We start from the raw sequence: 26,395 nt of genomic DNA on the forward strand, positions 1-26,395 counted from the left end.
TGAGGCCTTAGATAACTGATAAGTTGAACATATCCAGTTCCCTCACTCATTGTCATTGCCACGTTGTCATTAGGGCCCACATATAATTGCAATTTACCAATATAGCCTCCCACAAAGCCAGACATCGTATTGTACATTTGATATTTATTGATCAGCATACTTATCTGTCATCAGTAAATCACTGTGTCTCTGCAGGAGTAGCCTGTGCTGTGCACCACAATAATAGTGCTGCTTAGAGTCCAATTTTAATGAGGTTTGAGATTATCAGATTAGTTACTGATGTAAACCAGGGTACTGTAATAATTGATTAACAAATCAACAAGTTGCTTTTGACAGTTTATGGATGAGAGAGACCTGTCTGTGCTGCAGGAGGATGTTCAAGGGTCAGGCTTGCTCATATCTAATTCTCATGGGGTCTGAAGGGAAAGTAATGTGTTTGTATGTCCATACTCAGAAAAACAAGCCAAAATACCAATGCATTTTATCTCTGAAGAAAAACTCAGAAGGCACTGGTAATATTTTAGTATACTGTAGATCAAGTGCCTTCATAGCACATGTTTTACATGGTAATCAGCATAAACTTGACCCTAGACCAATGAATACACATGAATACTATACTCCATAGTTTAGGCAAACAGCTGTATTTCAAATTTATCTTTTTACATTGAAAGACTGTAAAACTAAAACAACAGCAAATGCAGCAATGCAGATGTTTTTTTTCCTCATGTATTGCATAGTCAAATAAACATTTATTTCCCAACAGCAAAATGCTTTTTAGAAAATACTTTTAGTTTTCCCTAAACCCTAGTTTTTAGGGGTTTATTGTGGGGAGAGGAAAACAAAACAAGGAGTCTTCCTTGGGAAGAGGGAAGACAGTGCATTGTGAATTCTAACATCAACAGAACAGTTAAACATAAAAATAATAGTATTCCTCTGTTGGCTGATTTCTGCTCTCTTCTTTAAATCTTAAACACTTGTGTGCCAGAAGAAACCTTTTTACATTTTCAGCCATTCTCTTCAATTTCCCATTGAATTGTTGCCATTAGTTTGAAGACTGTGTTTGAGCTTTTGGTAGACCTGTGATTCAAGAAATTGTGGGTAGGAATTTCTTTCCATGTGCCTGTAGAGTATTCTCTGTGCTTCATCAAAGGAGGACTGTGTCCTTATAAGTGCTTTCCTTGCAGGACTGTCAATGTTTATCTGAAACACAAATGGGAAAGCCAGTCCTGACTACTGTGATTAGTGGAGGTCAAGAGCAGCAGTGAAGTCTGTGTTGCTGGGCCTGTATGCAGAATATGGCAGGGCTCCAAATGTGAGGGAGTCTGGCCAGATGAGTTTGCTTTGGCCACTACTTCTAGGAAGAATAAGAGAACAGGGACAATTCAGACAGGAGTTGTCCTCTCAACATGGCTTGGATGGAGTGGCTGCAGTGGAAGGAGTAGCTGGTATCCAACACTGCTTTTCTCTGCAAAGAATTGTTCCTAGAGCTACAGTTAGGTTCCAGAAAAACCCTGATGAGTACAAGTGCCTGGAGGTGCACAGTACCAGTGGGGAAAAAAAAAAAAAAAAAAAAAGGCTGAAAGTTTTATGGCCTGAGATAAAATTGAGCCAATATATCAACCTTGTTTAGGAAAAGTTTTCGTTCCTAGAGTTTTCCTGCTGCAATTCATGGTTTGTAGCAGATAAACTGAAGCTCTGCAGGTATGAAACAGCAGAAAGGTCTGGTGGTCAGCAAAAACACCAGATAAAAGGAACCCTTTGAAAGCCCATCAGCTTATGATGAGTTCCATTGGTTGTGTTCAGCTTGACCTTGTCTGTTAGTGTGGAGAGGAGACCTCTAAAGATGTGGTTGGTGCTGATGTCTTTCATGGGTTGAGATCTTCCTCCTCCAGAGGAGTCATTTGAGTGGCCCCTTTTTAAATGCTGCTGTAATTTGAATATAAATTGTGTTTCATATCCTCATGAGCATCTACTTTTTTAGAGTGGTACATAGTTCTTGTGTTAATAGTGAATATCAAGAAAATGTGAAATTGGGCTGTCCTGAAGCTCTAGAAACCAGACAGCCAGTAGAAAGATTCAAATAGACATTAATTTAGAAAAAATAGCACAGCTTATTTATAACTGTCCTGATCTAAGCCCTTACATTTGATTAATGAATTTGTGTTTGGCAATATTGACATTTCTCTTTTGTAAGTGCAAATGTGTTGCTGAGTTCCCTATAGCTGCATATACTAAAAAAAAAAAACAAAAAAAACAAACAAACAAAAAAAAAACACTGAGAAAAAAAGGACAAGAATGCATTGTTGTGCCAATTGGCATTTAAAACCAACAGAGGGAGCTTTACAATTTGCTCAAGATTTGGATTAGAGGGAGTGGTTTAGTAATTTAAAGCAGCAACTGCTCTCAGCCAACATTTGGAAAGCCAACTGATTTGGATTTGGCTTCTCCTCCAGTGCCAGCAGGGAGGCTGCATTTTGAGACTCTATAATAATTTCATTGTTACACATACACCAGACAATAATGTAGCACGATTCTTTAGTTATGTCAGCCTGCCAGAGGCAGTGGCAGTAAAAGATAGTGTTGGCTTAGTTTTTCAAGAAGAGTAATAAGCAGGAATGTTTAAAGGTCATAGAGCATGTCTGGCTGAGCAGGAATTACTTTTTTCTATAGCCATTTGTCAGGGGAAAAAAAATCAGATACTTTACATACAAATTTGCTGTTTTCCTTAACAAAAAAAAAAAAAAAAAAAAAAAAAAAAAAAAAAAAAAAAAAGTAATGTGTCTTGGAATCTTTCTTTTCACCCATTTTGCAAAGGGGACAGCACTGGGTAGAGTTTTTTACTTTGCTCAGTTATATTTACTCTTGCAAAGGCCAGACTGAGATACAGATATACAGATACATATATGTAGCAATGGGGTAATCCAAAATATAGCGAAGTGACATGAATAGTCTCTGGATCTGATGTTAAAAAGAAAAAAAGAGAACAGATCCATGAATTTGGTTCTTAACTGAGTTGTGCATTTTGCTTGTGTTCTTGGTGGATGTAGTTGAAAGATTCGCCTATTGATGAGATGTGGATTCAAATATTAAAATTCTGTGTGGAAAAGAGTTTGGGGGGAGGATGAATAGAAGTTTTTGCTCCCTTTGGTACAGGAGGATCTAGGCATTTGTTGTTGGTCTGCTGTGTGACATTTCAGGTATTTCTATAAAATCAAGAGCTCATGGTCTTGTAGTCACTTTGTTGGGAGCCTGGGGTTGGATGTAACTTGTAAAGAGCTTCCTGGCCATGGAAATCCTTTTCCTCTGTGATTTTATCTTATAAGCTTACAGGCAAGCCAGAATTCTGTGTTTTCATCACTGTGTTCTGTCTTCAAGTAGGTCTTATAGATTATAGGCTGTAAATATTTCAGAAGCCAAATTTATATTGCCTGTCTACATGCATTACCTTTAGAGTGCTTTGGAAGTAATACTTATAAAGTAGTGTCTTGGCCCTACACTTCAACTTTGCATTTTTCTGCACATGCAGGGCTCCTTAGTAAATCTAATCCCACAGTAAATCTAAGGTAGGCAAACGCTTTGCCCATGTTTCCTAAAGAGCTGCAAATCCACTAGGTTTAGAGTATCTGGCTTTTTATGTGAGTCCACCTTTCCATTTTGGGTGTCATAAAGCTTTTAAATTAATTAAAATTCAATGAGTAGTGTTTTTAAGTGCAGTGGAAGAGGCATTTCAAGAAGGGCATCATTCTGACTACTGCTGGAAGCTTGAAGTGTTTTATTTAAAGCAAACTTTGTTGCTGGTGCAGCATTCTAGCCTTTCAAATTTCTGAAGACGTTGCGCACAGCCTGCCATCTGGGAAAGGTGATGATCACATATGTGCCTGCTGCTTCTGCTGTCATTTTGTCTCTTTGAACAGTTTTCTGTTGAGCAGTTTCTCCCTGTGCTGTAAAATACTAGGTTGTTTAAAATTTTAATGGCAAATTTTTTCAGTTACAAATGCTGTTAGCCTTCTTGCTCTTTGTAATTTTTCTGCAGTTTGAAAGTAATGCCAGTCCTCAGGAGTAATTTTTAAAGGTTTGTGCTGTGACTTTTTCAGCACAATTTTAAAAAATGTAATTCAGCAGTGATGTTTTGCACTGCTGCCCATATGAGAAATTTGGGAGAGCTCTGAGCCCTGTATGAAGCAGAGGGGGATGGAGTGGGAAAGTTCAGAATTCCTACTGCATCTACAGTTCTTCCCATCCCTAAATATTGGAGCTGCCTTCCTTGGCATTCCCCTGAATAGATATGTCATTATATGGTCTCTTTGGTGTTTGCAGGATTTCCCAAGTGAACCTTGTCACTTTTCTGCTAATATAAGGTGCTATTCTGTACTCTAAGTGGGGATGTGGCAGACAAACCATGCCCTCATTACGTGTCTGTAAAGGAATTACACATGATTGCAGAAATGGCAAGTTTGGGAAAGCATTTGCAGCATGCTGTGTTTATTTCCAGTGTGATGTGTGCTAGGCATGTCACAAAGTTGGTTGTCATTAGTTGTGTATAAGGCAGCGTATATTACTCAGCATGAGTTGCTGATTTTGCTTTGTGGGAACTTTTCTCAGCAATCCATCTGGGACACAAGCACACAATTACTGACGTTTGCTTGTTACCAGATTTTCAAAAGACTGGGACCACTGCAGCACTTCCTCCAAAGACACCCTTTAGAAAAAAGGAGGTCATTATTGCAGGATTAGCCGTGGCTGAAAGTATAAAAAACTTAATTACCCTGTTGAAAATCTGTCCCCTAATTTAAATATGAGCTTTATGAATCTTACGTTTTAAAAGGCTTTCTTGTGTCTTCCAGATCTTGTGCTTATTATGCCAAGACAAATATTTTTCTTGCGGTAACAAATGCAGTTCCATTTCAAGGTGCTCCGTGTAATTCCTCTAGAAATGGCATTCACTTATTTAAACTGTGCTTAGGAGAAACACAAGAAAAGTACTGTCTTTCTAGACAGCAACTTCTTTGGAGACAGGAATCATCATAGAATTCAGGAAATATTGATGTTTGTATTTAGTAGCAAAGTCTTCAGGGCACAAGATCTTATTGTAATGTTTCAAGGCCTTTAACTATCAAAGTTGACTTATCAGCTTATCATCTGAGGGCTGAATATAAGCTCCAAGCATAAGGTAAATAATGAAAGGTTAATGCAATCTTAGCTGGAAGAGACTTCCATCTCTCACCAGTTGTTTACAATGCAGTGTGACACATTATTATTAATCTGCACAGCCCTTGGAAGTGGCTAAAATCAGATTTTACTTTCATGTTTGCTATTCTTAAACAGTAAGTTCATAAGCTTGTCTCATGCCTGATTCTGGGAAAGAACATGGAAGTAGTGAGGTGAGAGACTAAACAATTTAAGGAAAAACAAATGTTTGAGAGCAGTATCTCCATTTAAGTGCACGTAGCTCCATTTACACCAACATATTTTCAAGCATTGCAGTTTTAGGACACTAATGCTGGTAACTTGGAAGAAATTCTTATGCTTATGTTAGTAAAAGAAAGGACAGGGGATGTATTCCAGTGGGTGCTTTCCATTATACGTCAGCCAAATTTGGAGTAAGATCCCCTCTTACTGAATATTTGCTTTTCATGGCAGCTATAATTTTGTTGACAACTATTTAGTATGACAGGGCTTTTTAAAATTTAAATCAAAATTGGCTTTGATGTGAGTGCTGCATGATGCTTTACAGATTTCTGCTGCAGAACATTACCTGCTCTGTAGCTTTTTTAATTGGTAATGATTTATAATTTTTTTATACCTTGATACAACTCTCTCTTTCTCTGAAAATGTACGTGACTAGGCAATTACTTTCTCAGGCTTGTGATCAGTCTGACATGGTCAAAAAATATAGAGTAAGAGAAATGCTACCACTATTGAACTGTGGTATCAGTAACTCTCTAGTAACTCTTGCCACTAAAGGATTCTTTTTTTCCTTCTCGTGAGCTATTAGTCTTGTCTCTATAAAAACCCATAAAGCATGTGTTTATGGGGAGTGCGAATCTCTAGTTCTTTGAATGATTTTTTTTTTTCTCCTTAAAAACTACTTGAGTCATATTTGCTGTTCCTGATTCAGATAGTTTTTTACCTGATGCAGATAATTTTTCACCTGTCAGTATATAGCACTTGTATAGTATGAGTGACAATCTTGTCTGTCTCACTGAACATCATCAGGAGAGCCATCTTATTTCCATTTCTGATTATTTGTCTTTAGCATTAATTTGTGAAGCAGAAAAAAACCTGCCTGATGGGGCAGCTGACACAGAGCCTTTTTACCTTTTTACCTTTTTACTTTCCTTTAACAATCAGGAAAACATGAAGGGTAGTAAGGAAATAGGTTATGGTGATCTGTATTAATACCCCTTATTAATATTTATTATTATTAATCTGTTCTGATAGTAAATGTCTTGCTGCACTGATTTGCAACATGATTTGATTTGCTGAAGTACATATATTACACTGAAAAAAAACAATCTCCAAAAATAAATAAGGCTTTATAGCTGGGACTCAAAAATTTAAATTGTAGTGTCCTGTGGGAGCTATTTCTCACTTATTGTACACCCTCTGCTGTGAGTGGCTCCCCTCATCACCATGGTGCAGAAATCCTCATCCAGTAGCTGGAAACTCTGTCTGATTTCTACTCCTGATTTCACCCAAATGGCAGTTTCAGGGGTCATCAGGTGCCCCTTAGTATTGCTGTGGGGGATGTGTCTCAATAAATCAGTTCTGTGTCTGATCTGATACCGGCAGAAGGCATTTTGGATGGAAGCACTCCACCATCCCAATGGGATATGTCCCCCAAATTCCTGGCAGTTCTTGGCCCCCACAGAGCCTGATGGCACTCGAGGACTTGCAGGAGCTGCTTGGCCATGTCTCTTATGCACCACATGAATACTCAGCTTTGCCAACAGCCTGAATTATTTTAAAAGGTGGACCCAAAATATTTGGCTTTCTAATTCCTCCCAGGTCCAAATCTGCACTTAATCCAGGGGTGAGTTTGGGCCCATGCCTGTGTAGCATGAAGGGAGTCCCCAGGGGGATATGCCAGTGTACATCCGTGTGCTGTTGAGGAAGGGGCTGCCAGAAGGTGCTTGGCTGGGGCAGCTGTGAAGGTGTTGCCCTCTTTTGCATGATCTTAAGCTTACAATGAAAACTTCCACTGTGAATTTTGAGGGGTTTGTTTCTCCTACTCAGCTGTGTGGACTGTAGAACATAAGATTCTGATCCTTACTTACTTAGAACTTATCCCATTTTCTTCTGCTCAGAATATCTTGCAAAGCCAGCAAGTATTTGGACTCATTCTCCTAAACATGGAAAATATGAGAGTTTTTAATCTACTATGCTGAGCTCTGACTTTCTTAAATAAAAACTTATAATTTATACGTATAGCAGTGCAATCAGTTCTAACAGTATTCTTATTTTGTACATCTGATCTTTATCTATGAGTCATTTCTGAAGCATTTGACAAAAATATATTTTGTAAGATATGAGAACTTAAAAAAAAAGGCAAATTACCAGGCAAGCCAGTGGATGTCTCTCAGGGAAGAATAGAAATGTTAATAATTTTCCCTCTTTGCTTCTCCAAATATGAAAGAAGATTGGAGCTTGAGCCTGACCCGAAGCAAAATGAAACTAGAAGTATTTTTTTTTCCATGAAAGCTCAGGATGACCAGGATCAAAGATCAGAGCTCAATGTAAAGTGGACAATGCTGAATAAATTGTTAAGTGTCTGAGATTAACACTGATATATGTCCAGCGTGTATCTCAAAGTCAATAAAAGTAATATAAAACTTGCATTTATATAGATATGATATCCATAAGAGAGGGTGTAGTTTATTAGGATGAGGCAGTTGTAAATGTTTTTCTAAAAAAGACAAAATAAAAAAATCTCTTGTGACATGGGGTATGTTTAGTGCTTCTCCTTTGGCTTTCAATCAATGCCAAATGCTGAGTTTACATTGGACTGTAAGTTTGTATTGGCCTGCCTGAAATCAAAATAGCCTTATTTATTTAAACTTGGAGTTTCTTTCAGATTTGAGGTTGACTGGCACATATTATACCTATGGCCAATTTTTTCCTTCCAGATGAAGCACACAGTCAAACACAGGACAAGGTTCTATCTCCCAGCTTTCTGAAGCTGTGAAATGCTTCCTTTGCCTTTAGTGTTGTTTTCATGGTTCCTTGAGGCCTGTATTCAATTTTATATCAAACGAGAGTCTTGCCCAGTACATTTCCTGCAGGGTATTGAAATGTCATAACTTTGCCCAACTGCTACACTGCAACTCCTGCTCACATTCCCTGGCAGCAGGCCAGTTGCTGCTGCCTGCTTCAGAATTCTCTCACCTATGTTCTCTGCTAGGTCTCCATGACTTTTGAATTGTTACACTAGAATTTACTCATCTCACCCTCTGCCTGAAAGTAACTGTCTAAAACTAGACAATATTCCATATTTAAGATGAAATTATGCATTAAATTCTGCATATGGTTATTATTTATCACTTTATTTTAGGCTATATTGCCCAATGCCCTCTATTTTGGGTGTTTTCATGTTGCAGTCATTCATCTTCTATCCACTGAAATGTAAATGAAATGCAGCCTTTGTGGCTTTTTTGAAACTGAGAGAAACTCATGTAGGTTTCTTACTATACAGAGATTCTCAAGAAACATTGGATGAAGCAATATTAAATAATCTAGTTCAGCTACTTCCATCTGAATTCGAAGTGCCAATTATTAATTTTTTCTTCAGATGACGGCTGCACAAAGTGACTTTTGTGTAAGGAAATATTATTGTTCTGTGGAGCCATTTTAATTTGAATTAGAAGCTTTAAACTTGTTGAGAACACACATTTTCCAAGCATACACATCCAGGGCTCTGTGGTTCTCTCTTCTTTTTAAGTCAGACTGATTTCCTAATAGACCAAGGAACAGAGCATGCTGATTTTATCTTTACCAGTGCTGATTTGGAACATCTTTCCACTGAGGCATAGTCTATGTTTCATTAGTCTGACATTGTGTGTTTCTGCTGACAATGGTCTTTACCCTAGAACAAGACAGGAGCAGTACAAAAGCCACAGCACACCCTGGAGCAGGGTGCTAGTTTTGGATCATCAGACTCCCACAAGAGCAGCCTGTTGCCTGTGACAGTGTCCTATTAGTGCCCTGTCATCTGTTGTAAATGGTAAATTACATCTTAACTACTGCTTACAGCTTTGCAGTGTTCACATAACTTGACTTGGATCATGGAACTCTTTTCACCCAATATTTATGAAGCCTAGCGTCCTTTCTCTTTGCTTGTTCTAAGATATTATTGCAACAATGCCACAAGCTTTCTAATGTGTAGGAGCTGTGTGTTGCCTGCAGGACTGGTAATCAAACAAAAAGCCACATGGCTACAACTCTTTTGCAGAAGGAATTGCCTGACTGATGATAAATTAATATAAGTGCTGGAGTTATTCATGTCTGTAAAAGATATAAGCAGTGCTGATCTGGAAATGACTGTTTAACTGTTTTTATATTTTATATTATATTTTACATGGAAAAATATCAGGAAAACTGATTTGGTACATCAAAGAAAATTATCTTTTTACCTTTCAAATTGCAACACACATTTTGATTTCTGAGCACCCTTATTCTTTGCCAATTAATCTGTAAACGATCAAATACCAGAGCTTTTAGTGCACAGCATAACTTTCATCAGAGAGAAACTGCTATATAAAAGTTTTAACTGATTGCCCATGTAGTGTTCACACAGAATTCACAGAATGACTGGGTTGGAAGAGATCTTAAAGATCAAGTCCAACCCATGCCCTTACACTTCAACTAAACCATGGCACCGAGTGCCACGTCCAGTCTTTTTTTAAACACATCCAGGGATGGTGACTCCACCACCTCCCCAGGCAGCCATTCCAGAACTTTAACTCTTTGAGTGAAAAACTTCTTCCTAATATCCAACCTGTATTTCCCTTGGTGCAGCTCGAGGCTGTGTCCTCTGGTTCTGTCAGTGTTGCCTGGAGAAAGAGACCAACCCCACCTGAGCACAGCCACCTTTCAGGGAGTTGTAGAGTGATAAGGAGTGAGCCTCCTTTTCTCCAGGCTGAGCACCCCCAGCTCCCTCAGCTGTTCCTCACAGGGTTTGTGTTCCAAGCCCCTCTCCAGCCTCATTGCCTCCTCTGGAGGTGCCCGAGCGTCTCCACGTCCTTCCCAAACTGAGGGGCCAGAACTGGACACAGCACGCAAGGTGCGACCTCACCAGTTATTCAGATTATTTTGCACTGACTATTACACAGAATATTCACCTATGTAGGGCTAATGCTGGGTAAACGTCAGAAGCATTTCTAACATGAATGCCTTTGCAGTGCTGAGAACTTTATATGCCAAGAGAAAAAACAGGTGTTCCCTCACCTATGCTACGTTTTCCTGATAATATTTCAAAGTGCAGAATCTCATACTTACAGAAACTTCTTTTGGGTTGTTGTTTCCTTTAATTAAAAAGCTTCACTTAGTAGTTGCATTTGCCAGGGTAGCTTTCCGAATTTCTTGACCTGCTTTTTTGTTTTGTTATTTTCTCTTAGTGGGGATGGTCTGTCCGTGTCTGTGCTGCTCATAATAGTGCCTGGCTCCTCTTTTATACATATCACAGGCAAACATTGTCTGTGGTTTCCATCAGAAAAAGTTCCTTTGGGCTCTGATGCTCCACTGATAGAGCCTGTTTACACTGAAATTATCTTGACGTCTCTACTGATCAGCTGTAATGACATGAAGCTGTACTTTACTTCATTGAAATATTCCATGTACTCTCCAAGTCCTGTGACCAATGTTTTCCATTCTTTTATCAAAATTCTTTTTATGAAATCTGCAGTCCATGTTGAAATGAGACAAAGAGCACAAGCACCCTTGCACTGCAACCAACTTTCTTCTAACAGGCAGCATTATGACAGCACTTTGGAGTGCTCTGGGAGAGCCTTTTTCTGCTCAGGCCCATCAGTGTCAGGCTTTTGTGTACTCCTACCTGGCCAACTTGCTACTGCACAGCATCTGAGGAATATTAAAACTTTTTTCCCTTGTGTGAGGTCCTCTGTCATTTTTCTTATGGCTTCATTTTCAGTTGGGACATATCTGTGTTTTGCTCGTTCTTCTCTAGCCAAGTGTTTGAAAGGAGCCGTGCAGTGCAATAGCACTGAAGTTGCTGTTTGTCAGTGGGAGACTGATCTGACTGACAGGTTTTATAGTGATGCTGGGGCTTTGAGACCAAGCACTGACTTAGCTGCTTGCTGCAAATTAGTCACAGCAGGGGATCTTTCTGGAGGGCTTTCTGTCCTTCCTGGGGTGGTTGTGACTTGGGGTGTCTGGGAATTTGCCATTGGCTACAAGGCACAGAGTGACCCTGTGGGGAGGGGAAGGTTGGTCATGTCCCTGCTCCCTCTGACAGCCCAACTCTGTGCTGTGATATCTTTCAGTCTTACCTCTCTGCTTTAGCTTGTCCTTTTTTCCTCTTACAGAGGCTCCCAGGCAGAGCATGAACCGTGTAGGATTGGGATTTAAACTGAGGTTTGAGCCTCCAACAATGCAGTACACTCATTTATTTTATTGTAGCTCACCCTACTGGTACACAGGCTTTGTGTATGAGATGTGCATCCCTTTTCCCACAGCACTGGTTCTGCTGGGGAGGAAATGTGTGTGGTGTGCTCACCTCCAGCAGAACCTGGTGGCAAAGCAGGGCAGCATCACATGAGACCTTGGCCTGTGCTTAGGGAAGGGCAAATATCACTGTGATCTATTTTCTATTGATTGCTATTTCATTAAATCTTATTCTGTATTCATTGCAACTTTACACAGGATTTTGGAATATTTTGTTCCATTTCTCTAATGGGAATGGGCAGGAGCAAATTAACTTGAGCTGATTGTTCACATAATCACAACAGTGAGATGCTTCAAGTTTGTTCTGTGCCTCCTCATACTTCTAATGCTTCATATGCAGCCAGTTATATGCTAAAAAATCTGAGGGCCAGAACTTGACATGTTAAAATATGTCTATAAAGAATCTCATTTGTAGAACTCCTTAAGTACAAAACAAGAAAAAAGAACATTATTAATAACTGTGACTCTGGAAAAATTACAGAATGAAAATCCCAATTATGCTAATAGTCTCTCATGATTTGTACCAGTATTTGACTATTTGATCTACATATATTTGGAAAAACCTTACATGGGCTTAAGCACATTCTTTTGCAAAAGCCTAATTATATATTATTTTTTACTCTAAACTTTATTTGCATTAAAGGAAAACTCATCTAAAATCTCATTTTAAAATTAACAGTAATGAACTATTTAGGTTTTTTCCCTATCAGCTGATGTTCAGGGGACCACATATAAGATCATATCTTTGTGAAGTTAAATTGTGCAGTGACTGAGAATCGGTAACCAATGACTTTGTGTTCAAACATTTTCTTTTCTGTATTACAGGCATTAAAAAACGCTGTAATACTGCTTAAAATTGAAATAAACTCATCCTGGGATTTTCTCTCTAAGTTTGTTTTTACTGTTAAACTGAAGAAAATACTTCTGCAAACCTCTGGTGCCTTGTACAGTGGCGGGTATTTAGGTGCAGGATTTGTTGCAAATTTCATGTTTTGTTGTATCCTTGACCATGCTCTAAAGAAAAATTTGAACTTAATGGGTTGCAAAAATGAACCAATGTGTTTCTCTGTGTCAGCTCTTTCCACTATGGTCACTTATTGCTTGGTGCCCAGAAACTTACCCATCTACTTCCCTTTCTAGAATATTTGCAATGCGTAAGAGTGGATAGTTTAGTTGTTAGCCAGGTGTGCTGCTGCACTGTAAAATTACACGATTTAACCTAAATCCCACCCTTCCTAGTGTTGCATACAAATTCCACTAGATGTCATCTGGTGTCACCCTGAAGGAGAAGGTTTGAACCACCGTGTCCATCAGCTCAGCCTGGCCTTGGGGGGGTGGGTGTGGGGGCAGGCTCTGGATGGGGATATTGTAGTGCCACCTTTACAAATGGTCCCTTCTAGCATGAAAGACTCTTGGTGGGACTCTGAGACCTGCAGGTAATTTCTGATGGGGCCTTTTCCCTTTGCACTCCTGTGCAGGGCACAGAACAGCCCTAGGATCATGAAAGCACGTGCTACACAGGAATCAGTTGTTGCTTGGTTTATTCAGTGGTTGAGCTGGATGTGCTTTCCAGAAAGAAAATAAGGGAAATGGAGAAGTATCAAAACTGAGAAAATGCTTTCTTGCTATATATTTGAAAATAACCTCATAAAAAGTTAGGTTCTCTGTGCAACAAAGTTTTGCTCACAGGGTTGCAGGGAACAGTGTACACAGCTTCAGTCTTTGCAGTAGGTCAAAACAACCAGTAAGTTGTCTGCAGATATAGGGATGATGAAGTGATTTTTGTTTCTGGGTTGAAGCTGGCATTGCCCGCTGCCTCAGGAATTTGAATAATTTCTATATTCATGGCTTTAGGTTTTATCAGTACGGCTGGACAAATCTTACATTGTGACCCATTTCTGTAAACTCTGTTTACAGAGCTTACAAACCATTGTCCTGCTGAGTGAGAGCAGACTGGAGTCTAGATAGCACTTCTAGAAATCTGACCTCAGTTGTACTCTGTGACTTTTTTTGTTCCTTTTTTTTATTTCTGAAAACTGTCGTGTCATTGTGTGAGCCTGATATTCTGCTGCCATCTCAGTAGGAAAGAAAATCATGCCATGAGAAGCTTGGACTAGTTTTTACAGGAACTTTCACCCTACCCCTTCAGTCAGGCTTCTCAGAGGTGTGCTGTGGTTTGGATTCAAAGCACTGTGTGCTGTGACTCTGCATTCACACTTCCACCAATGCTCAGCAGTGAACAGAGCTTCTTACATCCCTTGCAGGTGCGTCCTCCTTTGGAAGATACCAGTTCTTCATCTTGTCATAGCTCAGTGTCAAATAGTTGATGATAGTGTGGGCCAAGTCAGAATGTTTGACTGTTAGTCCAGGGCTCCCCTTTCCTCCAGATGTTTGTTCCAGTGCCTGGAGAGTTCCTGGCTGGACTTCGGGCTTTGTTTGAACACCCAGAGTGTATCCACAGTTTCCTTTAGACTGGCATAAACAACGAGCATGTTTCCAAACTCGTGGCTGGTCAAATTCTGTTCAATATTGAGTCTCTTCTTTGTATCTAAAGCTGCCTTCTTGACCTTCATGGCTGACAAACCATTTACCACAGTAAATACATTACAGACCTTTTCCATAGGTAGTACGGAAATCGTGGGTTACTGAGTTATTAGTGTTATGCAAAGAGTGTTTATCTTGTTTTATTTTTAAAGTTAGCCCTCTAATAGCAGAAACCTCTGGTCACAGTGACCTGAAAAAAAAAAAAACAAACAAACCTGTTATGACTCCATTGATGTCAAGTTTCTAGGCATCTGTTGCTGACACTTTAGTACTTTGCTGCATCACAGACTTTGAAGAGAAGCATTGCTAATCTGCTCTGTTTCTTTCTCTCTCTGAACACGAGACTAAAGTGGTCCTGAAAGGTTTACATTTCTGCATTTCATGCTCTAGTCAAGATATTTTTAACTTCATTAGTGAAAGGGGCCATGTCACTTTCACGGGGCAGGTCACAGAAGTAGTTTAGAGAAGTGCTTTAAGGCAGTGTGATGCTTAGGCTGCATGATGCTTGAAGAAATTGAAGGGAAGTGCTCAGTAGAATGTAAATGTTGATCTTTGGGGTCTTTCAAGAGGGTAATTTCTGGGGATGTTTTGAGAAAAGAGGGGGTATGTGTTTGTTTTCAAAATAGGCACATTGGTTCTTGATTGATTTGAATCCCCTTTTGATGACTAAAACCTTTGAGGCTTTATCTACCCAAGCAAAGCCAGGGGGTAACCTTAAGTCCCCTCTGGCTTTGTTTCTGAGCATCCAAGGCAAGTTTTAATCATCCAATGAATATTAGGCAAGAACTTGTTTTTCGATTTCTGCCTCTGTTTCATGACTAAAGATTTAATTTCAAAAATCTTCATCTGTAGACATTACACACTCTGATAAAACCAACTCATGTCTATGAAAGGAAGATGACAGTATCTAATTTTTTCATGTTCTACTATCTATTTTTTTTTTTTCAAACTCATTTCACACCAATAAGTAAGGTGACATGTGAAAAGCCTGTTGCTTCAGTGTGGGCAGGGATGGGTGGCACTGAGCAGTCTGTGGTGGTGAATTTGAACTGTTCATCACAATCTCAGCTTTAATTTCCTTCTTGTTTCACTGTTCATAATAATGCAATGTTTCCATGGGTGACCTGTTCAATATATGGGACAGATTTATACTATATATACTATACTATACTATACTATACTATACTATACTATACTATACTATACTATACTATACCATATTTTTATTTAGGATAGTATTAAAAATATCTGTTTCGGGTAATTAAGTTTTCCAAATCGGAGAGTTCAAAGCTAAATACACATTCAGGGTCTGCTGGACTCTTGAGTCCTTCCATAAAGAAAACTGCAACAGAGAGAAGTTAATTCACTTCAAAAGTGTACCTGAAGATGGCACAGTGATTGATTTTTTTCACTGGAACATTAACAAACAATGAAAATGTTTTTTCAGGAGTAAGGTAGAACACTTAAAGAAAAGTCTGAGTCACTACTGTCAAATCTTAAAGCTTTCCATGTACTTCATCCTGTTTTCCTGCACTGCTCTGTAGCTGATGGCCAACCTGATTCAACCGTTTCTTTTAGAGACAGTGAATGAAAGAGCAAATTTCCATTCTCTCATGGTATATCTTTTCCAAAGAGGGAAAGTGAAATCTAGTTTAAGAAAAAGGCCCAACCCACAGCTGTGAAACCCATGTGTGATGTTGGGGCTGTTCCTGAGCATGAGTGGAGGGAGATGAGTGCACCCACCTTGTACATCAGCCAAGGGTGACAGAAAGCTCTGAGTCCTTTGATCTGTGTGTTCTGAGTCATCCACATCCCTCAGACCTTGTTAAAGCAACCACTTTGGACAGACCTGCTGTAGCAACAGACATATAATCCTGGGCTTCCAGGATCTTAGAACCAGTCCTGAGTTTCTGCTGTTACTTGCTTGGTGAAATGTGTCAGGGGTGCTCGAGTGGGCTGGAATATCTCTGGAGTTAACAGTCTGGGCAGTTGACCTTTGCTGTTGCTATCAGGTTTGTAGTGCAAATAAGATGAGAGACTTGAAAACAGCCAAGGTTGTTGGGTTGTGCAGAGTGAAATAGTTTCTTTTTGAAGAAGAAAAATGCCTTTCTGCTCTCTCACTCTACCAAATGATGAAGTAGGGATAGATGCTTGTGGAAGAAAGTCAAAAGTCCGTTCTTCTCTCCTCAGAAACTCTGGTCTATCCTAACGGTGTAATACAAGTTGGTGCAATTGCTATGACAGTCTCTTCTCCTAGTAACAAGCCATTCAAAAATAAATAAAAATCCTAACTATCTATGCTATGAAATATTATTTTAGTCAGAAATTTCATATGGGTGTTTGGCTAAATCATAGCTAAACGGTGAAACCATAGCGGGGAGCAAAGGAAGATCGGGGCCATAATAATTTGAGGGATTTACAGTCAAAAGAATAATGTTACTTGAATGCAATGTCTGTTTAGAGGGTAGTTGATATTTCAAAGTTCTCTTTTATCTTCTGTGAGCTTTAAGTTCTGCAGACAGAGACATTTGGTCCATGTAAACTGTGTTTAAGCAAGCATGGTGATGCACCTTGTGTGGGAGGCACTGTTGTTATTCCTACTTCACAGCAGTTAGATTTATTCCTAGTGATCCTGGAAAATTAATTAATGTAAGAGTGCCAACTGGAGACTGGTCTACATTATTACAGGAGCATTTAGGTTTTGCAGTCAGACTCTCAAGAACATTAAACAATACTGTAAGACTGGGGTCTTTTCTTCTGCATTTATTAGCTTTGAAAGGAAGATGTAATTTCCAATGGCTTCCAGCTACTACAGTAGGTGATAGTGGAGGTTGGCACTTTTCTGTGCTCCTTCCAGCTGTTTTGCATCTGACACAGATTTTGGTTCTCCCCTGGAGGTCCAAAGTCCCCAAAGGGTGGCCATAAGAACATGGTCTGTTCTGGCCAAGAGGTGATGTCTCTGAATTTATAGCTTCTCCCTTTGGTACAGAACAGTGTGGGGCTCTCAAATCTCACGTTATTCTGGAAAATTGCATGAGTGAGATAAAATCTTGTATTGCCAACCACGTAATACCAATGTCTCATGATGGGAACTCATAAAACCAAGGCATTCTTTGATTTATTTTTGTTATAAGCTCTAATGTCACAAGGTCCCCAACACTAGAGTTTTAGGAGTGCTCTTGTTCTTCGTTACATATTTCAACCATAATCACAACTTTTCTTTTCTGGGGGTTGTGAGGATGGGTCTGTGTAAGTCAGTATCACCTGCTCCACGTAACGCAGATTATTGTTGTGTAAAATGGGCAAAAAGAGAGAGAAGTGGTGAAGGTAAAATTAGTATTTGAATATGGAGATGAGAAGTAGTAGCACAGTGAGACTGAAAGGAATTGTGTCTTTCAATATGTCAGCAACTACAATGGAAAAATCACTTCAAATAAGATGTAAAACCATTATAAATCTTTATTTTTAACTGTATTTTAATGAAGAGTTACTTATTATTTTTCAATAAATTAAACAGCAAAGATGCTACATACCTGCCTGTTGAATACCAACTTAATAAAAATACAGCTTATACAAATCTTATATAATTTAGACCATATAGATTTTAAAACACATAAATTTAGAATATATTTACATAGCACAACAGCATTGTGGAACTCACATCTATTAACACTTCACAGATTTTTAAAAGAGATGTCATTGTCTTGGCATTTTCTTGTTATGCTGAAAATTGTCAGTCATCCTAGTTTTTCTTCTGAACTTGATAATCTTTTCCCAATGCTCAGCTCGCAAGTCTTGCACTTCCTAACAATCAGCAGCAGTTCTTTGGGATCTAAGACACAGTTCAGTGTTCATAGTGCAGGTCAAACCTTGGTTTCCATATCCTGCCTTGACTCCGTGGAGGAGGGGATTTTCTCCCTGTGCTGCTCTCACCCTTATGACAGCCTCACCAGCTTTTATCCTGCATCCTGTGGAGATCAGGATCCACAGGATGCTCCATTGCCTGTGGAGCTGTTTGCATCTCCCTCACACCCCTCCTCCCAAGACAGGGATTTTTCCTTGGCAAAATTCAACCACTGTGGAGGATCTCTTAACAAGATATTTGATAAGAGTCTACTTGGCTCTTCATGCCTCAGACACTTTATTTTGAAGTGTTGGTTTGCAGCTGGTTCAAAAGGTTCAGGTAGGATTTGGATTTTAAAAACCTGGGATAGGAATCTCTTTCCATAAGGATGTACACTGTTTTCTGGGCTTCATCAAAACTTGTGTGAGTTGGGTCTTGAGCCTTTTTGGCTGTTGCTTCCCTCATCTGATAGTCAATATTGATCTGGAATAGAAAAAAAAAAAAAAAAAAACAAACTAGGTTTAAAACTTAACTTTGAATGTATTCTCTTTTCTGTATCTCTTTGTCAATACATGCATTTGCAGCCTTAGAACTCCATGACAGCTCAATGTCAAATCTGTAAATTGGGGAAATCAAATACCTGTATCCCAGTTAGGCACAAAAGTTGTTGTTCACTATGGAAATGTAGTTCGTTCTGAAGTCAGAATTAGTACAGCTCAACTTTGAGGAACAACCTCCAGTTACTAAGAGAAATCCTGTGTTGAATGTCTCCAGTTTAGGTATGATCAACATACAGAACTTTAACTTTTCCAGAAGGTCAGCATATTTTAGAAGACAAGAAATGTTCTGTGGTGCTTCCACTCGCAAACACAAAGAATCTCCAAATACCATCAGCAATTTAAGCTGGGCTGGCTCAGCAAAGAGCATCATGTGCTGAGGCCTTTGCTGAGGCTGCTGGGGGTTCTCCCAGTACTGGCCTGCTGCCTGTGACTGTTTGTGAGATTTGATAATGTTACACTGCAGGTAGCTGTGATTCAAGAGAGGGCCTGAAAGTGTGTCTGTGCCTTCTTATGCCACTGAGTGAGTGTGTGAGCATCTCAGTGGAGCCATACTTCTCCCTTCTAACTCTGCACAGGCTGGCTTTATACATACCTGCTTAATGGCATCTGACTGAACAAACTCCTCGTAAATCCTCTCTGCTTTGCCATGTAAGTGATCAGACTTGGTTTTCTTGTAATCCTCACAAGCCAACCAGAACTCGATGTTTTCCTCGCTGAACTCTGACTTCAGGAACTCCCGAAAGACCCCTTGACCACCTAAAGCCAACATAAACAATTAATCATTTACTGTATGATACTTGTGACCAGGGAGGAGAAAACAAATAGCAGGATTTGTATTGAAATCTGATATAAAATCTTGCCAAAATACACTGTTCTTCCCTTGTTCAACATACAACAGATATTCAATATTAAGGCTGCTGGGAGTCTTCCTAATTATGTTCAGTGTTCTTAGATCTAGACTCTGGGTCCTGATCCTATAACAATGGATCCTATAACAATGGATTCTAGTCCTTCCTAAATGAATTGTCTTAGGGTATAAGTGGAGAGAAAATTCCAGATTAAACTGATTGTCCTAAATTGATTAAACTGATTATCTAAGGATTGAAGACTGATCAAAATTAGCTATTTGGGGGTTAATTGCTATACTAAAAATGGAAAAAGACCCCAAAACAGCCAAGCTGTAGCAGTGTCCAAGTTACACTAGAGCTGCAAAAAACTGAAGTGTAACTGGCCCTGTGTCTGACTCTATACAATGCTATAGCTTTGCCTCTTTGGTGAGATTGGATAAAACTTAGTCCTCAAAGTAAGAACTAAGTCATACTGCAGTAACAGACTTACTTTGGCTGGCCAAGAGCTTTTCCAAAGACTGTGACCACTGAATAACTTCCTCTGCAGAAAGCCTAAGGTGACAAGAAAAAGAAAAGGCTTTAAGGAAGAAACAATGGGGTTTTGTTTGTATGTCTGAGGGAGACAAAGTTTATAATTTATTATTATATTCCAGGAATGTATGCCAAGTATTTTACTGAATTTACGGCTTTGTCATAATCTGGAATCCTGGAGACAGTCCACGTCAAGAAAATAATCTTTTACTGTAACTATGATACAATTATTTTGTACCCGTACTTTTGTTTCCATATTTTTGCAATAAGAATGGTAATACCCCTACTCCTCATTTAAGTGAGAAGTGTTTTTTCTTGTAAAACTTTAGAGAACAGTTACAATGTCCCTCTGACAAAAATGGATTTAACTGAAGTGTCTACTCCCTTAATGTTTGATGCAAATATATCAAATCACTAATTAAAAATCCTTAACTCCATGAGTAGTTTCTAATTACTAATGTTCACCTCTCTTGTATTTTGGAAATTCTAGATGCTTTTACAATATTTGTTGTTCTAGAAGTAGTTTAGAAATTAGGTAATTTACTATGCAGTAATCCAGTTATGATTGTATTTTATAACTTGATGTGTTTCTGTACTTACGTGACATTTCTAGAGCTGGAAGTCTTGATCCCAGATTCAATATGTGGCACCATGCACTTCAAATAACTTTTGAGATCTGCACCACTGAAACAATGAACAGACATTTTTAAATTCATTAGAATTGCAGTAGCACTTAAATTCTATTTAAATTTTCTTCAAACTTTCAGAGACAGCTCCATTCTATGACTGAAGTCTGGGAAGTTACATATCCAAGTAATTTTTAAAAAAAGACTGAGGGGCCCCCACTGTATCCAAATTCTATTTCAGATTACTTAAAGTAATCAATTAATTGGCATGCCTCAGCTCAAGCTTTTTTAAATGATGTTGCAGTCCTGGGCTTTGAGCAGGTTTTGTTCATTTAGCCTGAACCACAGCGCTAATTCGTAATCTCCAAGATTAGTAGAGTGTTATTTTCACTTCTAATACATTAAGTTTTATACTAAGTTGTATATACTTACAAAGCCTTTTGCTTCTTTTTATGGACTTTGCCTTTTGCAAGCTTGCAATCTTCTTTTCCATTTAATTCAGTCATGTTGTTGTGGGAGAAAAAGAATCCAGGCATTTTCCTTGGCTTTAACGTGAAGTGCCCCTGGCCATGATGATCCTCCAGCCCCAAGTGACAGCTTCCTGCCTCCGCTGCCGCCTTTTATTGACGCAGGCAGCCCTGCCAGCTGGTGTGAGCAGAGCTCTTTATCATGTGTCTTCATCACAAACTGTGGAAGTTCCCCTTTCAGTGCTCAGTGACGTGAATCTTTTTTGAGAAAGAAAACAGACAGCAGTGTCTCATGGTTGAGGTTATACCAAATGAGGCTGAATTGCTTTGGGGTTGTTATGTGTTACTGTGTATGTCTGTTACCAAACAAAAAAAACACCAACAAAACCCTCTAGAACTTTGAATTCTTTTCCCTTTCTGATGGGTACTTGCAAGTAAGAAGTATTTTTTGGTTTGATCAACAGAGCTGCAAATACTGCAGTTTTTTCTTGACAAAATACACTTGTTGCATGCCTGTGTCCTGCAATTTCACACTTGTCATTTGGTTAGGTGGGCTCAGCAGAATACAAGGGGAAGCTACTTTAACCTTTAATAAGGTTAACCTTATTAAAGGTTAACCTTTAACCCAGTAATAAAGTTCTATATACAACAATCTATTTGCAAGTCTCCTGTCACTCTTCAAACTGGAACATTACCTTAGACAGGTTTGTTTGGACAAGCTATGTGAAAATATTTCGACGTGGTTTTCTCAGGAAGGGGCATTGAAGCAGCAAGAACTTATTTAATTTGGTTTAATTTTTGCAAGTCAGGTTCTTAGGAAGCACAATGCCATATTTTAGGAATACCTCCCTAATTTTAAGTCACTTGGTATGTATAAATATTAATTAGGTTAGAGCTGTTGTTGTAAACACAATGTGAATATTACAAGCTGTTTGAGGGAGGTGTGAATTGTTTGTACATACTTAAACTCCACTGGATAAAAGCAGCCCTGGATATAAAGCAAGACAAAGAATTAAGCATAACTCTCTATCTGTCCAGGATGGTGATTTAGATGTTGAAATACTTAATCTGAGCATCCCAATTTCTACTTGTTTGTTTGGTTTCTTTTTTTCTGTCATGTTTCAAAATTGTAGGGGGTTTTTTTGGTGGTGGTTTTTTTTGGGTGTTTTTATTTTTTTTTTTATTTATTTATTTTTTTTTTTTTTTTGGTACTAAATAACGTGTGCAACTTTCCTTATGAATAGCTTATGAATGATGTGTGCAGGGCTGCATATGACGGTGATAACTGCTGACACATCCCCAGCTTCCTCGGGAACTGTGCGAAGGCTTGGGAGCCCGAGAGCCGCCTGCAGACAGATGTGCGCGGACAGACCGTCAGCCTCGCGTTGGTTTAACCACAGCAGGCTGCCGCTCCCCTAAGTGCTGGCAGTGACACAAATGTGTCTGCAGGAAGTATTTATCTCCAGGCTATCAGGTGAACACTGCCCTTTGTGCAGGGCAGAGGTGTTTACTGACTGCTCTTACCCCCTTGAACGGGGCGCAGAAGGAAGGAAGAGATTTTATCAGTGCTGGGTTTGTTTTCGTATCTAACCTGCTCGGTTTTGATATTCTGCCCCCTCAGTGTCTCATCGCGTTCCCTCAGTTAGGAGCTGTCCTCGGTGGGAGGTTCCATTGCTGGCAAGGTCAGAGGGATGATGCATCCAAAACCTTCTCAGAGGAGGGCAACAAAAGGGTAAAATGATTTCCCATCTCGTCTCCCAGAGCTCTGTAGCTTCAGGCTAAAAGTGGGGCAATGTCTTGAACTTATAGCAGCTGGTAATTATAAGTAATCCACCAGTGAAGTTCTGTGAGAGTGAGGGTACAGGATGGCTTGCTTTTTTTGTACCTGTTATCAATGATGGGCTGTTGACACTTCATTTACAAGACAAGGAATGTCTTTTCCCTATTTAAAATGAAATTACTGTCTTTACTTTTGGGATTTGCTAAACATATCAATGCACAAAACAGGTGTTGAGTCGGACCTTCCTGTAAAAAGGAATTCTCATGCCACTGAGTCTCATTGCACTTCACCTTCTTGCAATAAATATTGTTTTGAGTAAAGAAAAAACAGCATTCTTGTCATTTACATCAGGATAATGCTGCTGTCCCACAGCATTTGAATTGCTTTCCAGGTCACACAATACTTGAATTGCTGTCCAGGTACTTTATTTGGTGGAGGAGACCAGTGATAGTATGGGATAACTCTTAGGTGACTTGTTGCTTGCAGACATACCAGACCACTGGACCCTAGGGGAGGTGGTAACCTTTGCAGTCTTGATGCTACTGGACTCAAATACAGTCAAAAGTGAAGTAGGAATATGTCAAACACTGTACTGTGAATGAGGAAAAAGTTGTGCCTGCCAAGCAGACCACCTGAATTAGCTGATGTCCTTATGTTCTGCTGTTCTCATATCCCGAATTAATAGTGCTCTTAACACATTGGGGAGTCCTCTCCAGTACTCCACACCACTAAATCCCAATCTCTGCAAATTAAAAAAAAAAAAAACAAAAAAACAAAAAAACAAAAAAACACCAAAAAACCAAAAAAAACCAAAAAAACCCCAAACAAACAAACAAAACAAAAAAAAAAAAATACAAAAAAACCCCCAAAAAAACAGTGCTGCCTCTCTGTTCACCTAATCTATTTGCAAACTTGTGTAATGATTCATGCAGAGGGTACATGTAGAAATGTACAAATGTAGAAAGAAGACTGGGGGTTGTGAGTGTCTGCTTTGGAGAAAGGATGAACATTTGGCACATAAACTCCCAGCTTAGGGTCCTTGAAAGTGTAAATACTATGTAAAGCCCCAGTATCCTCCTATCTTCCTGTAAATGCTGCTCAAACTCTGCAAAACCAAAGCCTACTGCATTCATTAGCAGACATATCAATGTGGGACTATGATTATCAGTCCCTTTTTTCCTATAGTGTGGACAAATCCTTTCTTCCTCTGAGTAGCTTTGATCTTCAGGGCATCCTTTTTTTTTTCAATGGAATATTTCACTGACTCTGATTCAGTCTTTCTATGCAAGCCTACTCATCTTTAAGGTTTTACTTGTAAAGCCCACTGCAAATTTCCCAATCTCAACAATGGGAAAAACTGTGTACGAGACTTAGGTACGTGTACAACTGAAGTGAGAGGGAAAAGAGGAACTGCAAGATTCGTGGGGCTGGCAAGATTTTTTTTTTATTGCTGGAGCAACACTCTTCTACAGACCACAAAAAAACCAGGGAGAGACCTGCATGGAGTTTCCTAAGTGAAAAATTCTTTGCTCACTCTGACTTTGGTTATTGTAAGTGGTTCTGCTTTATGAAAGAGTTGGACTAGGTCCCACAGGTGAATTAGATGTTGATTCCCTACAGTCTTCATGATTCTACTGTCCTGAATACTCTGACTTGATATTTTTAGAGACGAAAGTGCTTTATTTGAACTTTAAAAATACAATTCTTCAAACCCATATGCATTCATCCATATTGAATATTGGGTCACTATCCTTGTTTCCTGTAGACAAAAATGTCTGGTGGGATTTAACATGATACCATAAGGAACAGTTATGTCCTGACACAGCAGAAAGGTTTTCACATAACTTCTTCACTCCTAATTTTCTGGATTTCTTTCAGTTTCATCATGGGATGATTGGTAACAGACCTGTCTTTTTCATCTCCCACAAATTTAATCTACAAATATACTTTTCTCTATTTCATGCATGATAGCCAATTGCTGCTTGAAATACTTCCTCACTTAATAACTATTCTCTTTTCCTATTATTACAGAAAATTGCAAAAAGCATTTTAAGCCTTACTGTTTTAGGGCTTATTAGAACAATTCCATTATTTGATACAAAACCCTATTTGTCTTAATGTTGGCATTGTCTTAGTTGATGCTGCCCAGTAAAAGGACAGAGGAAAACTTCTTGCAGGAACAGCAGCATAACTGGCTGTCACCAGCTGGTTTCTAATCCTTTCCAGATTTCTTGTATGTCTGTGATGAGTAATTACACTCCAATTTTATGTGCACAAAAGATGCTTACAAATATTTGCTAATATTCAGCCTGCTTCTGTGCATCGTTTTCTATTCTTTCTGGAGACCACTTGGTAGAGTTTAAGTGAAAGAAATGTGAGAAAATTTCCAAGGTTACAACACTGGACAGGTTCGGTTAAAGCAAAGAGGACAAAAAGTTTCGTGAACTCCAAGTCCCATTTGCTGGTCAAAATTATTTCAAGCTTCTGCTTCTGACTTCTTCTTTTTTGTTTCTTTTTGGTCACTCTTGTCTGGCCTTACCCTCACTCATTCTCCATTTCAGCCCCACTTTGTTTCTGAGTGTTCTGTTTTGGCTTAGGCAAGCTGTTGTCTTCCATGTGTGGCCAATTTTGAGCTTTGCTGCACTCTTGCTGTTGAGCGTGACCTCCCCTGGAGTTAATCTGGCCACATCTGGGCTGAGCTCGAGTGCCCGGTCAGGCAGTGCTGCCCCACTGCAGAACTCCCCTTGCCCGTCACGTAGCTGAGCGTTAGCTTAGCTGTGAAAACAAGTGATTTCTGTGAAATGCGTCTGTCTCTTATGTGACCTAAAGAAATCAACTACTGATAATCCATCTCTCTAGCACTTAAGGGAAATAGAAACTAGTTTCTGTGGGAGAGGAAATAGTGTGCATTAGAAAAAAAAAAAAAAAAAAAAGGGTCATGGGTGCTTTTGAGCTGCAGTGATATTATTTTGAAATGTTAACATTTTCTCTCATATTATGTAGTCGGTCCATAACTGAGTAATGGTAGCCATCATTAATTATTTTTAGAATTAATTTCTGCTACGAGCAAAAGTTTTCTGGAAAGAAATCCTGAAGCCACCAAGATCAAAATCTTGCTACTGGTTTTAGTGGACTCATTTTTGGTGTGGGTCTGATTTGATTGAGAATTGGATCTTTTTGAGGGCTATTTGTTTGGGGTTTTTTTTGAAGTTAAGATGTTCCCCATGTTAGCTTTTGTGCCTGATTAATTCAATGAGTTCTAATTTTGCAGCCAGTAAGGCATGCGTAGGGCTGAATGGCATCAGACTCCTAAAATACGGGAGGAGTTCTGGATTTGAAAGATATGTGGAGCCCAATGCCAACCTGCATCAAGGAATGCCACAAGCTAAACTTTGAGTAGTGATCCACCACTTGAGAGAGTCTTGTGGCACTGGGTCTATGAAAGACCTGACTCTGAAGGACAAGGGACCAGAGCTTTCCTGAAATCTGTTTTTAGCTCTTTCACTTCCTCATTAT

General features: G+C 39.2%; 2 protein-coding genes across 2 annotated transcripts; both read right to left on the reverse strand.

Annotated features, from left to right (window-relative positions):
- Positions 1 to 1,017: 1,017 nt before the first annotated feature.
- On the reverse strand, positions 1,018 to 7,342 carry RGS13 (regulator of G protein signaling 13). The gene is given in 6 exon segments (XM_053985101.1): positions 1,018 to 1,200; positions 3,238 to 3,326; positions 3,329 to 3,395; positions 4,413 to 4,416; positions 4,634 to 4,699; positions 7,278 to 7,342. Coding segments are annotated over 6 exon segments (474 nt in total).
- A 10,408-nt stretch (positions 7,343 to 17,750) lies between these two features.
- RGS1 (regulator of G protein signaling 1) lies at positions 17,751 to 21,197 on the reverse strand. Its single transcript, XM_053984993.1, has 5 exons — positions 21,065 to 21,197; positions 20,607 to 20,690; positions 19,966 to 20,027; positions 19,220 to 19,383; positions 17,751 to 18,550 (listed from the first exon to the last, which is right to left on the reverse strand). Exons 1-5 carry the CDS (start codon positions 21,166 to 21,168, stop codon positions 18,365 to 18,367), a joined length of 600 nt encoding a protein of 199 aa, XP_053840968.1. The 5' UTR covers positions 21,169 to 21,197; the 3' UTR covers positions 17,751 to 18,364.
- Between the last annotated feature and the right edge of the window lie 5,198 nt (positions 21,198 to 26,395).

The sequence above is a fragment of the Vidua macroura genome, chromosome 9 (genome assembly GCF_024509145.1).
Source record: "Vidua macroura isolate BioBank_ID:100142 chromosome 9, ASM2450914v1, whole genome shotgun sequence".
Classification (NCBI taxonomy): Eukaryota; Metazoa; Chordata; class Aves; order Passeriformes; family Viduidae; genus Vidua; species Vidua macroura.